The sequence below is a fragment of the Daphnia magna genome, linkage group LG2 (genome assembly GCF_020631705.1).
Source record: "Daphnia magna isolate NIES linkage group LG2, ASM2063170v1.1, whole genome shotgun sequence".
NCBI classification, from domain to species: domain Eukaryota; kingdom Metazoa; phylum Arthropoda; class Branchiopoda; order Diplostraca; family Daphniidae; genus Daphnia; species Daphnia magna.
This window is the reverse complement of record NC_059183.1, coordinates 5,526,720-5,542,930: the sequence shown is the minus strand read 5'-3', so window position 1 is coordinate 5,542,930 and position 16,211 is coordinate 5,526,720. Positions and strand designations below refer to the sequence as shown.

The window sequence follows — 16,211 nt, the reverse complement described above, 5'->3', positions numbered from 1 at the left end:
AATTTGTTTAGCAACGCTGTGAAACATAGGCAGCCATTAATGACAGGAGGGAGAAATAGGACCCATCTAGCGGAGAAATAGGACCCTAAAAAAAAGTCAGAAAAAGGGGTCCTATTTCACCGGGTCCTATTTCTCCATGGCCTTTTTTTGGGTCCTATTTCTCCGGGTCCTATTTGTCTGGGTCCTATTTCTCCGGCAATCATTTTTTTTCATTAAAAAAGTTTATTCTTTTTAAACATATATATAGATTTTAAAAATACAAACACAAATACAACTAACTTTAAAACCAAATCAAAAGAAAAAAACAAAAACAATAAACGTAAATAATGACAACATAGCTAAACAATCAAACAAAATTGGAACGCCCGCCACGGAGACTATGTTGAACGGAAACAAATCGGAATAAGCCGTACGCATAGTGATCGGAAACAATTCCGTTCCCCACCACTTGGAGGATCCGTTTTTGACCGACAATCTAAACGGATCTGTTTCCGTGAACAGATGAAGACTGTGTTGTGCTTGAACATTCAAAACAACACACAGTCAAGATCCAACAATAGCAGACGACTTAGACTGTCGTCATTTTTCGCGACTGTCGATAGACCCGGTTAGTTTGCATAATTACCGGTGCTTGTTATTCTCTTGCTTTGCTTTTATCCTATCCAAATTTCGTAACAATAATTCATAGATATTTTTATAAATAGTGTATGTACCTAGCGGGACCCAAATCCCGAATTGCGACCCCTGAGACAACGCAACTAATACCAGGTCAGATTTTCAAGGTTCTTACTGACTTCATTAGACTGATTTAATATTAGTGCTTTAGATTGATTCGACAGAAAATGAAACCGAATCCTCGGCTATCAAGGGCTCTAAGAGCTTTCACAAATCTCAGTTCCCCTATTTGTGGAAAATTGACTGACACGTCATCCCATTATTTAAGTGAGCTTAGGATAAAACAGCAAGAGCAAGACAACAAGTAAGTTTTGTATTTGTTTTACATTTGCATACATTTGTAGGCAGACATTGAATTATTTTTATTTTTACATAGGATCACATGGACAAAGTTAGCTAGTGAATTGGAAAAATCAGGGAAAAGTTCAACAGAAATTAGAGGATTGTTAAGTCCTCTTCGACAGGTGGCCCAAAAAATAATGGGTGATGATTGTGGAACAAAGGTGATAGAGGACTGTGCAATCAGCCTCCTATTATTCTTCTTCGAGATGGAGAATGTCACCCCAAAAAGTTTGTCCTCTTTTGGTTTTGGAGTAATTGACCTTTCACTTGGGAAGGAGACACTGAAAGTACTAAATAAAATATTATTCTTTCTCACATCTGTGAATTATAAAATTTGTTTTCAACAGATTGTTAGAAACTTAATAAGCAAGTTACCGGAAACTGTGCTGAAATACCTGAAGAGTGAAAACTCTGAAGAACCTGTAACAGAGTTTGGTAAAGATGTAAAAGTTTATCCAATCGACGAGCTCTCCGAAAATGGTGTAGACATGCTTATGGACTGGGGAAATACTGCTAGCAATTTTGATGGACTTACAAAAAAAGATATTAGCTTCAAATGGGAAGATTCGAAAACAAACGACAGCAGGATATTTGAGGTACGCTTACCACAATTTACAATGTTAAATTTTAATTTCTTTAAGCATTTGTTGTGCGATAGCGAAAAGTACATGGTCGTGGTTGGCTTGAACAACAGCTAGCTCTTTCTGGTGGCAATTCTCTCAATATTCCAATCACCGATCTCGTGGATTCTATTATGAGCGTTATATGTTCTAATAAGTCGGACGACGAATTACAAACGGAGGTATATGTCCGCGATGTTCTCAGTTTCACAGAAAAGCGATTAGTTGATACCATGTTTTGGCATTAGTTCTTTGATTTACTGGGATTCGATCGATTTGAGCTAATACAAGACCTCCTAGAAAACAGAAAGGAAATGAAAAAGGCAGAAAAGTCAATTGCCACTCAAGGTAACTATCATGATTCATTCTCCGAATACATCATTAATAAAATTTTTTGCAGTTGCCATAGCTTCGTCGAAAGTAAAACCTTATTCTGCGGGTCCCGTCATCAGTGGGCAAGTGCTTGTTCAATCGGCGCAGGAAAAAGATTTGATGAAACAGATACGAAGAGAAGAAAAGCGATTTCAGAAGCTACGTCAAGGATATGAAAATGACGTCGAAGAGGCTGCCTCCATGAAGATGTTCCAGTAAGCTCAGCTTGGCTATCTGCTCTATACTTACGTTGTGTTTTTAATGATACAATTTTTTCCGTTCAGAGAACAACAGCTGGTGGTAGCTTCCACACTTCCCATAATGAAACATTCCGCTAGTAGAACAGTCAAATATCCTAACGTTTATGATTCAATAGCCGAGGCAAAGCAATCTTCTGGTACATCGTTTGAATTTTTAATATTTCGATGAAGGTGGTGTTTCATACAACTTTTTCTGCAGCTTTTGTTGGTGGCAAGAAAATGGCCTTACCAGAATCTGCGACACGCACTAACACTTCGAGATATGAAGAAATCAATATTCCTCTTACAGAACCAGCTCCAACTGAAGTTGGAAACCAATTGATTCCTATCGCTTCATTAGATGACATTAGCCGAAAGGCATTCGCCAATTGTAAAAATCTTAACAAGATCCAAACAGTGGTATTTGAAACCGCTTACCGAACTAACGAAAATATGTTAATTTGCGCCCCAACCGGAGCTGGTAAAACTAATATTGCTATGTTAACCATCTTGCAACAAGTCAAGCAGTACATCACTAACGGAGTCCTTGAAAGAAAAGATCAGTTTAAGGTAAAAGCATCTCTTCACAATCAGCCATGTACCCAATATTCCTAAAATAATTATTCCCGTTGACAGATAGTTTATGTGGCGCCAATGAAAGCTCTTGCAGCTGAGATGGCAGAGAATTTCGGAAAACGTTTGGCCCCATTAGGTCTAGTGGTTCGTGAATTGACGGGTGACATGCAGTTGACAAAGTCCGAAATCATGGCAACGCAGATGCTCATCACTACGCCCGAGAAGTGGGACGTGATTACTAGGAAAAGCACGGGTATTTTAAGGACCAGTTATTTTTTTCCTCTCCTATTGCCTTGCTTTACTAATTTTGTGAAAATTTTTCATTTTGTTGGTCGCAGGAGATATTGCGTTGACGCAGTTAGTAAAGTTACTAATTATTGACGAAGTTCACCTCCTCCACGGTGATCGTGGCCCAGTAGTCGAAGCTCTTGTGGCACGGACACTGCGCCAAGTGGAATCTTCGCAGATGATGATTCGAATCTTAGGGCTTTCAGCTACTCTGCCCAACTACGTTGACGTGGCACAATTTCTACATGTCAATCCGTACAAGGGCCTTTTTTACTTCGATTCCCGTTTTCGACCCGTGCCTTTATCCCAAACATTCATCGGCGTCAAAGAGGTTAATCCGATGAGACAGATGCAACAGATGGATTTCGTTTGTTACGATAAAGTCGTTGCCATGGTGCAACAGGGGCACCAAGTGATGGTGTTTGTTCATGCCCGTAACGCCACGCTCAAAACTGCCCAGGTATAGCAACTGTTTAGCATTACCGAATTCACAGTATGAGATTTAACCTGTATTTTAGACTTTAAGGATGCAAGCGCAGGAGAAAAACCAATTACACTTGTTTCAACCGGAGAACAATAGTGGTTTCAATACAGCCATGAAGAATGCCGGAAAATCAAGGAATAGGCATCTGGTCGACTTATTGAAAGATGGGTCAGTTGAATGAAACTATATTCCACCGTTTATCTTTTCCTGATGTCTCGATTTGCCCACAGATTCGCTATACATCACGCTGGAATGTTACGAAGTGACCGAAACCTTGTCGAAAAAATGTTCAGCGATGGAATGGCACGAGTTTTAGTATGCACAGCTACTTTGGCGTGGGGTGTAAATTTACCCGCTCACGCAGTCATCATCAAAGGCACTGAGATCTACGACGCCAAACATGGATCGTTTGTCGATATTGGCATCTTAGATGTTCTACAGATTTTTGGCCGTGCCGGGCGTCCCCAATTTGACAAATCTGGGCACGGAACAATCATTACTTCGCACGACAAGCTAGCCCACTACCTTTCGTTGCTAACGTGCCAGTATCCTATCGAAAGCAGTTTCGAAAAATCCATGACCGACAACCTTAACGCCGAGATTACGCTTGGAACAGTTGCCAATGTCGACGAAGCCGTCCAGTGGCTAAGTTACACCTATCTCTTCATTCGGATGAGAAAAAACCCCATCGCTTACGGAATCAACCTTGAACAAATCTTTGACGATCCGCAATTGGGAGGAAAACGCCGAGAATTAATTGTCCTAGCTGCCCGTGCATTGGACAAAGCCCGAATGATCCGTTTCGAGGAAAAGACGGGTATGTTGCACGCTACCGACTTGGGTCGAACAGCCAGCCATTTTTACATCAAGTATGATACCGTCGAAATATTTAACGAGCTAATGCATCCTGCTATGAATGACGCCGAAATCTTCGGACTGATCTCTATGGCGACAGAATTTGATCAGCTCAAAGTGCGCGATGACGAACTAGATGAACTTGATGATTATCTGCATACGTACTGTGAATTGCCTGTCAGTGGCGGCAGTGAAAATATTCACGGTAAAGTGAACATTTTGATGCAAACTTACATCTCGCGTGGCCCCGTCAACTCATTTAGTTTAATATCCGATCAATCGTTTATTGTTCAAAATGCGTCTCGTATCGCTCGCGCGCTCTTTGAGATTGTATTACGCAAGAACTGGCCTCTGATGTCCGGAAGAGTACTGCGTGTTTCCAAGTAAGGCATACAAATGTATTGTTTATTTTTTCTTCGCCATTAACACAAATCCTTTATTTGTTTTTAACCAGCATGATCGAACAACGAGTGTGGGACTCGCAGCATCCGTTACGGCAGTTTGCCACTCTTGGTCAAGACATTCTCATTAAGTTGGAAGAGAAGAAATTATCACTTGAGCGACTGCGTGAAATGGACAGCAAAGAAATTGGATTTATGATTCAAAATCAGCGATCGGGACCGATCGTGAAACGGAACGCGTCAGAATTCCCTTATTTAGAGGTGGATGCCACTGTTCAACCAATCACACGAACGGTATTACGTATCCGGCTTTGCATCCGGCCTGATTTCCGCTGGAACGACAGAATCCACGGCCTCTCGTCTGAACCCTTTTGGATGTGGGTAGAGGATCCTGAAAACAATACGACATATCATTACGAGTCTATTTCGCTAAGCAAGAAGCAAGTAACTCGCAGAGAAGAGCAAGTGATTGTGTTCACCATCCCCATTTTCGAACCACTACCATCGCAGTACTACATCCGCATAGTCAGCGATCGTTGGCTTCGCTGCGAAACTACTTTCCCAATCTCGTTCCAACAACTCATCCTTCCCGAACGCCATCCTCCACATACGGGATTGCTAGACCTGAAACCGTTGCCTGTCACTGCGCTAAAGAATCCAGAGTGGCAAAGCCTCTACTCGTTTCCATATTTCAATCCCATTCAGACCCAGCTATTCCATGTTTTGTATCACACTGACCATAACGTCTTGTTAGGCGCACCAACTGGTTCGGGAAAAACCATTGTGGCTGAGATTGCAATGTTCCGTGTCTTTCGGGAATACCCTAAAAGCAAAGTGGTTTACATTGCCCCCATGAAAGCGCTGGTTCGCGAGCGAATGGAAGATTGGCGAGAACGTTTAGGCCGTCGACTGGGCAAGAATGTCGTAGAATTGACTGGAGACGTCACACCTGACGTCAGGGCCATAAGTCGGGCGGACGTGATTGTTACTACGCCGGAAAAATGGGACGGTGTGAGTCGATCTTGGCAAACGCGTGATTATGTTCGCGCTGTTGCGCTCATCATCATCGACGAAATCCATTTGCTGGGTGAAGATCGTGGCCCGGTTCTAGAAGTCATCGTGTCCCGTACCAATTTCATTGCGTCGCACACTGGCCGTTCTCTACGCCTTATCGGTCTGTCTACTGCCGTGGCGAATGCTCGTGATTTGGCTGATTGGCTCAACATTGGACAAGTGGGACTCTTTAATTTCCGACCATCCGTCCGTCCTGTCCCATTAGAAGTTCACATCTCCGGGTTCCCAGGCAAGCATTATTGCCCTCGTATGGCTACGATGAATAAACCAACGTTCCAGGCCATCAAGCAACATTCTCCAGATAAGCCGGTGTTAGTGTTTGTCTCGTCTCGACGTCAGACAAGGTTGACAGCCTTGGATTTGATTGGTTATCTAGCGGCAGAAGATAGTCCTCGACAGTTTGTTCGTATGCCAGAAAGAGACATGGAACAACTAACCATTTCCATCAAGGATCCAAATCTCAAGTTGACTCTTTCGTTTGGTGTCGGCATCCATCACGCTGGTCTGACAGAGAAAGATCGTCGTTTGGTGGAAGAGTTGTTTGTCAACCAAAAAATTCAAGTGCTGATTGCCACGGCAACGTTAGCCTGGGTAAGGACTATTTTTTCACTGAAAATGAACAAACGTATTTAGATAAAAATTACTCTTTTAATTAATAGGGTGTCAACTTTCCTGCCCATCTTGTCGTCATCAAGGGCACCGAATACTACGATGGAAAATCGCGTCGCTACGTTGATATGCCCATCACTGATGGTAAAACTAGCTTGTCCTTCATTTCTTGAAATGTTTGAAAGAAAACAGGTTTTTCTTATCCATAGTCTTGCAGATGATGGGTCGAGCAGGACGACCACAATACGACGATCATGGAGTTGCTTGTGTTTTTGTGCACGACATCAAAAAAGATTTTTACAAAAAGTTTTTGTATGAACCGTTTCCAGTTGAATCTAGTTTGCTGGACGTGCTACCGGAACATCTTAATGCTGAAATTGTCGCGGGAACGATTTGTTCCAAACAGGATTCTATTGACTATCTAACGTGGACGTATTTCTTCAGACGATTGCTCCAAAATCCCGCTTATTATGGTCTGGAACAACTGGAACCTACCGATGTCAATCGCTATTTGACATCGTTGATTCAGCGCTCACTCTCGGTTCTCGAAGCTGCTTCATGTACCGAAATCGAAGAAGATGGTCGTGTGGCGCCCACTTCACTCGGCCGGATTGCTTCCTATTATTACCTGAGCTACCACACGTTGCAATTGTTCCGCGATCGGCTGAATCAAGATACAACATTGGAAGATCTGTTGTCCATTTTGAGTGATGCGCACGAGTATAGCGAACTCCCTGTTCGCCACAATGAGGACCTGCTCAACACCGAACTGGCCAAGAAATGCGTTCTGCCCGTCAATCCTTACACCTATGATTCGCCGCACACCAAAGCTCATTTGCTCTTCCAGGCTCATTTTTCGCGGCTGAGTTTACCTTGTGCCGATTATGCCACTGATACCAAGTCAGTGCTGGATCAAGCCATCCGTATTTTGCAAGCCATGATGGATGTGTCGGCTGAAGGTGGTTGGCTGGCCACTACGTTGCGTATCCAGCAACTACTCCAGATGGTCATTCAGGCTTTATGGATAGATGATCCAGCTGTTCTGATGCTTCCGCATTTCAACACGTTCATTTTACCTGTCCTTCGAACCCGCCAAGAGCAGCTAATGCATTTGCCCGTTTTGCAAAAAGCCTTTGCCGTGGACTTTGCAAAACTGTCTAATTTACTGAGCATGGACTTGAGCCCAGATCAAATCCAGGAAGTGCGTCAAGTTATTTCCAATTTACCCGTCATCGACATTTCAATGTCCGTTTTATGGGGAACAACATCAACGCCTCTGTCCATCATCCCCAACTGCGGGCTTCATGATGCGAAATGGATTGATGTACCCGCAGATCAAGAGTGCCTTTTGGACATAACTTTCGCTCGTCAGAGCCTGTTGGAGGCCACTCCTGTTGTCACGGGAGGGGCTCGTCCTAAAAAATCTGCCAGTGTGCAATCTGTGGCTGCTGACAACGGGACCAACCAAACGGGCCGCAGCCGATCTGTTTATGCTCCTAAATTTCCAAAATCGAAAGACGAAGGATGGTTTTTAACTCTTGGCTCGGTTGAGAAACAAGAATTGTTAGCACTGAAACGTGTAACTTTACCGAGAATCAAATGCTCCCATCAGTTGAGTTTCACAACTCCTAAGAAACTCGGTCGACTGATGTTGACATTTTATTTCATGTCAGACAGCTATGTCGGTCTGGACCAGCAATATACCGTCTACCTAAACGTTTGCAAAGCCAAACGCACCGAATTCGATGATTACGAGGCGGATAACGATATCTACGGCAACAAGATTGAATGAAACTGTGATGACTCTTTTTTCCCGACCGTCCCTAGGATGAATTAATTCCCTTTATTATTTGTTGAAACTGTGATGGCTGTTGTTGAAAATTCCTTTGCAACCGGAAAAGTGGACACGTTGTGCAAGAACCAATATTTTATGTTGTTCATTTGCATAAACAGGGAATAAAGAAACGGCTGCAAGAAAAATTCCGAAAAAATATTGAATCTCCTCAATGATTTCGTAGCCGGAATCGGCTTATCAAAAGTACAACCAATAAGAAAAAGTCGAGAGCGATGGACGGAAGAAAACAAAAAGAAAAGAAAAACTAGTCTTCGAACATAATTGACGGAACGAGAAAAACGTGTCGCGACTGCTTAAACGAAATTCGCACGATGTGTTACGTACGAGACCGCATCTCAGGATCGTGACTGCAGTTGATGGTCAACAACCGGCGTTGTTGAATGGAGGCTGGCGATCAATAAAAACCACGATTTTCTTTTTCTCCCATAAAGGTAGTTTTTAAAAGAACGATTAGATATTCGTTTTTCTTTTCTTTAAATAGATACCCGGATCACTGGATTCCCAAACGGACCGAAAATGCTGTGGGTACGTACATCCGCGTGGAAACTAACAAACATCTCAACCTGGGGCCACCATAGGTTGAGATAACAATCACCTGACTCGAGCGCTTGTGCATTCCTTTGAGACAGCAGCCACGATAGTAGAATAAATCAACTGTCAGACCAATCGGTACAGCTGTCTGTTCATCCGGTTTGTATTATATTATTATTTCCTTGTTGTTGCCTTGGTTTGTTTATAAAAGGAAAAACCCGCAAGTTTTTTTCAAGAATCACAATTTTTTCAAAGAAGAAAAAAAATATGATAGTAAAACTGGCCACTAAGTTACTAAAATGACACGAAGCTGTCTTTTCAATGGCCAAGGTTACGATCACTTACTATACCGGTATATAAAGTCTAATACGTTTGTCTGTTTGGAAGATAAAGATGTACATGTGGGTATCCCATAAATGCATGGCGCTTTTCAGAAGATGTTTGCTACAAAAGACGGAGAAAAACTCGATATCCCTCATACTCTGGCCCGTTCGCCTTGAGCGCCCCCGGGAGTGCATCCAACATGCCGGTTTCGGTCATTTTTACTCCGTCTCTTGTATTTAGCCAAATTATCAACGGCCCGTGGCCGCGTAACTTTTTCCCAATGACTAATTGGCATCCTGACGCCTTTTGCGTGGGGACCGTTGATCTTTTTGCGCACATAATGTGTTCATATCTGGGTGTGGTCAGAATATTTATATTTCTCCCGTTTGTCACTTGCGCTGCTGGCCACTTACAAACTTGCAGATTGCATGATCATAATCACGTTTGAGCGTTTGATCGCATGACTCAGCAATCGTGTTGTTGAAATGCGTTGTAACTTGTAAACTATTCGCCAGTTGAACGCACTCTTACAAGGTACAACCATCTTCATATTTTAGAAATTCTTAATCGTTAAAGCATGACCATTCCCTCAACCTTAACAAGTGTCGATTGTGAATCAGTAGAACTATACCCTCAAACCAATTTGACCGGTGGTTAAAGCACCACAGTCTTCAAGGTCTCACTGCGTGAGATTTATCAAGGTCGCCTAAGCAGAGTGTGTTTCACGTAGCAATATTCACACATCGCAAAATTAATCACGTATGGTAGCTTTTGTTCATTTTCCACATGTCCTATTCATCATTAAATATTATTATTATTATTATTATTATTTTATTTTATTTTTTTTTATTTATTTTTTTTTTATAATTTTTTTTCCCAGAAGGATCTTTCTATAGCTGTCGGATTATCAGCCGGACAAAAAGACTACGAAGTTCTTTTTGCTGCTACAACATGCCGCGTTCATCGCCCGTCTGCTGGAAGCTGCTGCAGCTTTACGTGGTGTCTCAGCTGTACCTCAGCTGTGACGCAGCTGTAAACATGTGCTTCGCCCCATGTTTCACTCATGGATAAATTGAGGCTGCAGGTGTCTTGAACCGTCAGTCTCGGTTTAGTCGCGCTCCACCTCCTTTACAGCAAGCACATAGCATTCCGCGGTTGCATATCCAGCCATGAAGATCTTTGTAAGTTTATCTTATCTTATTGTAGTCAATCTTCTAGAGTAATTAATGGATAAGAAACTACTTGTTGCACTTAGGCGGGCGATTTAAAAAGCGACGTAATTGATATATTTTGAATTTCGGGCTCTTAATGTCGTTGACATTTTGATTGAAGTCCAGTGAATGACCGTACGACTGTTCGTGTAGATTTTCAGTTTGGCCGTGGGACCAAAACTTAATGCAAAGTGTATAAATCGTTAAATGGGTTTTTTTGCCAGTGGCAGGCCATAAATTTCACGCGTGCCCGCTATCGCTGACCGGAGACACTTTTTAAGGGGAAAAAAGATGCCGAAAGTGATAGACAATGAAAGGATTGAAATTGTAAAGAGCAACGAAAAAGAAGGATTTTTTTTTCATTTGTAATCTTGAGTGATAGCTTCGTTGATCGAATTGCATTGTGAATGAATCTCCATCTTTCCTGCTGCTTCGGAGCTTGGAACTTTTACTTCGAAAAGCTTTTCTTGTCATATCAGTGACGGTACGAAACGTAGGTCTAAGTGGGGCCTTTGACATATCCCAATTACGGTACCAAACATATGAACAAAGCAATTCATTTATTCATAATGTTTATACGAGAATTTTAGATAAAGTCATCTGATGCTTACTTTATTTAAATAGCGATTGTTATATTCACTGGTTGGTGGGTAGTTCGTAAAGATTGAAAAGCATAATTTGAGTTAAGAGAGAAAAAAAAAAGGACTAGTATATAAATGTCGTAGCCACTGCATAGTACGTTAGCGCTTTAATTCCGAAAAAAAAATCGAGGGTCATACAAGGAGAGAAGTCAGTAAGAGATCTCGTTTGGCTCTTCGCGCTAACTCGCCTCTGGGCTCGTGGAGGTCGATTGGGCGAGGTTTAGGTAGTTTTTGCAGTTGAGTGCAGTTTGCATTCCGCCCGGTTTCCATCTGCGCCCTCCTCGATGTACGCTTCTGACCTTCAATTGTCGAATATTCATCATCCTCGTCCAACGGCCGTTGCTGTTTGTTTTGGTTGTCTCTTCTTTGGGTTTTGTCCTTTTTCGTTCCCTTGAACCTCAACTTACCCTCTGTCTAAGCAAAAGGGGATACAATCCCATAGCTAAAGGGTTAACTTCAAGGCGGATATTCATGAAAAGTTAAACCCACCGTCACGAGCCAATGAATCTCCATGATTTTTTTTAATTATTTTACAAAGAGAAAAACCTTTCTTGCTTTGCCACACGCGGCTCAAGGACACAGTGAAGCTCTTTTGTGTTTTTTTTTCTCTCTCTCTCGTTCTTTCAAATCAAAATCGAAATGAAAAAGATCACCTTTTTTGGGAACAGGAGGCAGGTGAATAACCTGTTTTACAATGTAACTCAATAGCTTCATTATTTCTTTCTCGTTTGGTTTTGCGGGACAAAGAACCCGAGCGAAACAACATGAAACAAATTTTTTGTGCTGAAAGTTAGATGTTGAAAACTGATTTTATTCTCTATACTTGGTCGATTCAGATTATGACAATTTTTCTGGCCGCCGCGTCAGCTGGGCCCGTTCCAAAAGCATTTGGTATCGGTGGCATGAGGGTGGGACAAACGCATTACGTTCCTTATCCAGGGTTCTTTGCGGATGTTAACAATCCCGTCCAACCACAACAGCAGCTCGTGCCGCTACCTGGTGATTTCATCGTGGAACAGCTGCCGGTCTCGAATTTTGGCGGTCCAGTCTCGAATTTTGGCGGTCCAGTCGCAATGAACGGTGAACGTAACGGCGAACAACAGGGAATTCAACTGATGTTAACTGTCCCTTCTGCCATTCCTCCTGGCACGTCTGTCTCCGTCACTGTCAATGTCAATTCGGAGGCAAACGGTGGCACAGTGGTTTCCGTATCCAATCCAGTGATTTCTACTCCTGCTGCTGCTTCTCGTCCCCCAGTAACACCGCAACAAGCAGAAGCCATCATCGTGGACGCAAACGGAACAAATAAAGGTATTTGATATAGTTAGATGTCAAATAATTGCCAATAAATAAATGGAATTGTATGTTTATAAAAAAATATCTAGAGCCACCAACCGCCGGCTTGTTGCCCGACGAATTCGATCAACGTGAACCCCCAATGATGTTCTTACCACCGTTTGAAAATTCAAAAGACTCACCAGTGTTGGTCGCAATGCAAGGTGAAGCCCAGCAGCAACAATTGGCAGCGCTGCTGAAGACGAAAACCATCTAATGAGGTTGAATTGCGTGCCTGACGTCGCTCATCACAATCAATTCGGAATATCATCTCGGCTCTCCGGCAGCTTTAATCACAACTCTACCATTTTACTATTCCATTTTTTCTAGCTATCTTGCGTGTGCGTGAACAAAACAGTTGATGAATTAATTAATGTGGAAACCATAACAAAAAGCGCTCGGGCTGAAAAATTCCGGACGCGTAGCTATAGAAGATCAACGACGCATTAAACTTTAAAAGTTTCTTCTTGCATGGATTTGCGACACCCGACTGACGATTTTCCCTTCTTAACTAAATTCGTTTCATTTTACTAAAACAATCTGAAAACAGAGGCACAAAAAAAAAAGGAAAAACAAAAAAAAATAAGAAAAACAAAAAAACAAAAAAAGAGGAAAAAGAAGGCAAGTACGAATTTTGGACAATGTTAGCGTATTTTACCGTGCCATTATGCGCTACATTCTACGGCTGTATTGACTACAGATAATTTTTAGCTAAAGTTTAACCAATTGATGTTACAACCATTTGCGATAAAAAAAACTTCTGACAATTTGTATTGAGTCCCATTGGCTTACATTCATTGCAAATTTGTGTGCTGGACTAGAATCGGAATGATACAACACTTGCCAGCAAATAACGGTCTTCCAGCAAGATTATGACAACACACAACATACCTTTACTTCTTTGCTACGTTTAGTGGTCCGTTATCTTTTAACTGCCGTTTCCGTCACATATTATCAGAAATACTTATTCAATCACAAAGAAAATGCTGTAAGCCGCTCGGACAAGAAGTAAAATGACGACGAAGTTTGTTGGGAACTTTGCAGAATGCAATTGTGCAAAGGCAAAGTTGAAACTGAATGGTTAGTAGGCGAATCCGTTCTACTGTTTACTCCGTTTTGTCGAGAGCATTCAATCGCTGGAGAAGTGTCGGATGAGAGTGATGCCAGCTCGAATATAACCAATCGTAGTTGGGGAAACCCAGGTTGTCCAGATTGAGCTTAATGAGTGAAGACTTGAGGTTGACGGCATGACCAAGCTTTTTCGCAAAGCGATCTGCTTCGAACTCGAAATGACGGCTGAGTAATGTTGTCAAGAACGAGAGAATGGCGTTATAGGGGGAGAAGATGTACGATGTCACGATATAAAGACCTATGAAGATCGGTTGGCTATCGTGAAAACCAAAAGCTTCGTAGAGAGGTCGATATTGAAAGAGCGCATTGAAAACTGTGAACATAAAGAGAATGTTCACTTCGGAGATGACAATATTCTTGGTGACATGGTTCAGTTTCCAATGGCCCAACTCGTGACCGAGTACGGCTAAGATTTCAGCATTGTTGCATCCTTTCTTCAGAACTTTCTCGGATTTCTCCGTGGTCTCCGGCTCTTCCTTGACGTATCCTTCTATGAGAGTATCGAACAAGACTATCCTTTTGTTGTTAAAGAAGCCATAGAAATACGCGTTGCTGTGCGACGAACGTTTGGAACCTGTATAAGGAAAAGCGGCATCTTAGAACTTGCTAAGGTAGCCAAATTTACATTAATCAATGTACCTTCTACCACATAAAGTTTCTTCAGCGGGAATTCAATTGAAGCTGCTAATTTCTCAATGTCCGACTTCAATTCTCCTTCTGGCAGTGGGCTGTATTTGTCGAACAAGGGTGCAATGTAGTCCGGATATACTGTCATCAAAAGTACAATCACCAGCGTAACAAAGCTCCATAAATACAGGAAAAAGTAGTCTCCGCCGCTTTGCACTATAAAAATTACGGCAGCCACCAGTGGTAGAGATATCAGCATGCCGACGATATATTTTTTAATCGTGTCTTTAATGAAAAACCCTGGTGTCTGCGGAATGAGTATAATTAGGCCATAATTCCTTGATACTTCATGGTTTTGTTAAAATCATACTTGTTTGTTGAATCCATGTCTTTCTTCAAGCCAGAAGGTATAATATATGGTGAAAGGCATATCAACAAGGGTACTGAAAGAGCTCAAAATGACAGTAAACACCATACTCCTTACAATTTCATTATCAGGAGGTAGATTTAATGCTAACAGCACTGAATGTGAGAGGTTCCAGAAATAAGCATGCCCATTCAGCAAAATAAGGACCTAGGAATAGTAATAGGAATTTAAGCCTCTTTTAATGAGGAAGATTTATTTTTACTTGAAGCTTACCGTGGAGAATATTTGATTGAACAAGCCATGTACTATACCATAGCCACTCTTATCGAGCCCATATAGCCTTGCTTTCTGAAACATTTCGCTGCTGAAATGTTTTTCCAGTTCTGGAGGTGGTTTATTGCTTTTCTTGTATACTTGGTGCTAACAAATGATTCAAATAGATCATAATTAATAATAATAACCTGTGTGTATATCATTAACAGCTAAACAAAAACATGTAAAAGTTTGAATTGTTTACTCTTCTTGGATCTACCACAATAGTATCCACAAATGAAACACGTCAACAGTGTTAGAAGGCTATTTTCAACGAGGCCTACAAGGATCTTACCTGACGATATGACAGATACAGCTCCCACGTGAACTCTAACCAAAGAAACGCAAACACGCTTCTAAAAATAAAATCACTGTTAATTTCCAACATTCTTGCGAATTGTGCTTTTTTCCCCCGGTGATCGGTTCAGGCCGTTCAGAAGCGTACAGATTTTACAAACCGCCAGTAGGTATCGGTATAGCTCTTCGCAAGCAGACGACACGAAGACTCTTCACTACAGTCGGGTCAGTCATTCGCTCATTCCACGAACAGTCCAGAAATGTTCTCAAATGTTGTATATTGACTACTGAGTTGATTGCACTAGGCCCAACCAAACTAAAATTAAAATTTGGTAATTCAAATTTAATTGTATGTTTAATTTATTTAACAGCTTTCCTGATTTTTTAAGTTTTTAAAACAAATTCAGACATTTTGATCATGGGAAAAATGTAACAAACTGTTCAGAAGTGTCTTGTTATTTAGGAAGCAACCTAACAACTTTTCAAAAGCGTTCCACACAATTCCACAAGGAGTTTTAATTTTCCAATTTTCAAAATGGACTGTTGTAAATATACTGGTGTAGGCCATAAAAGAGATTTAAGGTTTGCTGTATATTTTTCTGCCACTAGATGGCAGCATGCTGGAAGCCATTCATTCGAAGGCCGCGAGCTATTTTCTTCAAGTGTGGTATTACTGGCAACTCAGGGCTCGGTCGGTCCCGGGTTACCCGAGACCGGCTTTCTACCGGAAGCTACTGGCGCGATAATTGAAAGAATTAACAATGAAAACGAATGAAAACACATGTTATGTGTTTCGGGTTAGTACTTCTGGCAGTAAACCGGGTATTTTACCTTTAGTCGCTGATTCATCTCGAAGATAAAATAAGTTATTTTTATAAATTGAAGGGCATATCTGGGCTCCCTTCTTTTCTGCGGCCCCGTTTCCCCTTGACTTATGATAAGCCTGTAGGGGGTCATGCCCCTACTGTGATCAGCAGCAATAAGGTTGTGAGTGCGCTGTCCGGAAAGGGGACGTGGTCTCAAGTTCTATGATATCATTGGAGGG

At 41.8% G+C, this 16,211-nt stretch overlaps 2 protein-coding genes and 1 long non-coding RNA gene across 3 annotated transcripts; 1 reads left to right on the top strand and 2 right to left on the bottom strand.

The window, feature by feature from the left end:
• Nucleotides 1-265: 265 nt before the first annotated feature.
• Nucleotides 266-13,283, top strand: LOC116915333 (activating signal cointegrator 1 complex subunit 3). Its single transcript, XM_032920413.2, has 19 exons — nt 266-768; nt 827-979; nt 1,052-1,304; nt 1,365-1,613; nt 1,676-1,819; nt 1,886-1,985; nt 2,038-2,224; nt 2,294-2,406; nt 2,469-2,818; nt 2,885-3,077; nt 3,163-3,572; nt 3,631-3,764; nt 3,827-4,834; nt 4,906-6,517; nt 6,586-6,679; nt 6,745-9,080; nt 10,126-10,426; nt 11,934-12,408; nt 12,483-13,283. Exons 2-16 carry the CDS (start codon nt 843-845, stop codon nt 8,325-8,327), a joined length of 6,567 nt encoding a protein of 2,188 aa, XP_032776304.2. The 5' UTR covers nt 266-768; nt 827-842; the 3' UTR covers nt 8,328-9,080; nt 10,126-10,426; nt 11,934-12,408; nt 12,483-13,283.
• Nucleotides 10,607-11,589, bottom strand: LOC116915590. The gene is made up of 2 exons (XR_004390165.2): nt 11,068-11,589; nt 10,607-10,966 (listed from the first exon to the last, which is right to left on the bottom strand). It is a non-coding gene; the product is annotated as an uncharacterized LOC116915590 (long non-coding RNA).
• On the bottom strand, nt 13,188-15,374 carry LOC116915411 (CAAX prenyl protease 1 homolog). Its single transcript, XM_032920532.2, has 5 exons — nt 15,165-15,374; nt 14,831-14,977; nt 14,561-14,764; nt 14,203-14,497; nt 13,188-14,137 (listed from the first exon to the last, which is right to left on the bottom strand). Exons 1-5 carry the CDS (start codon nt 15,255-15,257, stop codon nt 13,539-13,541), a joined length of 1,338 nt encoding a protein of 445 aa, XP_032776423.1. The 5' UTR covers nt 15,258-15,374; the 3' UTR covers nt 13,188-13,538.
• Nucleotides 15,375-16,211: the final 837 nt, after the last annotated feature.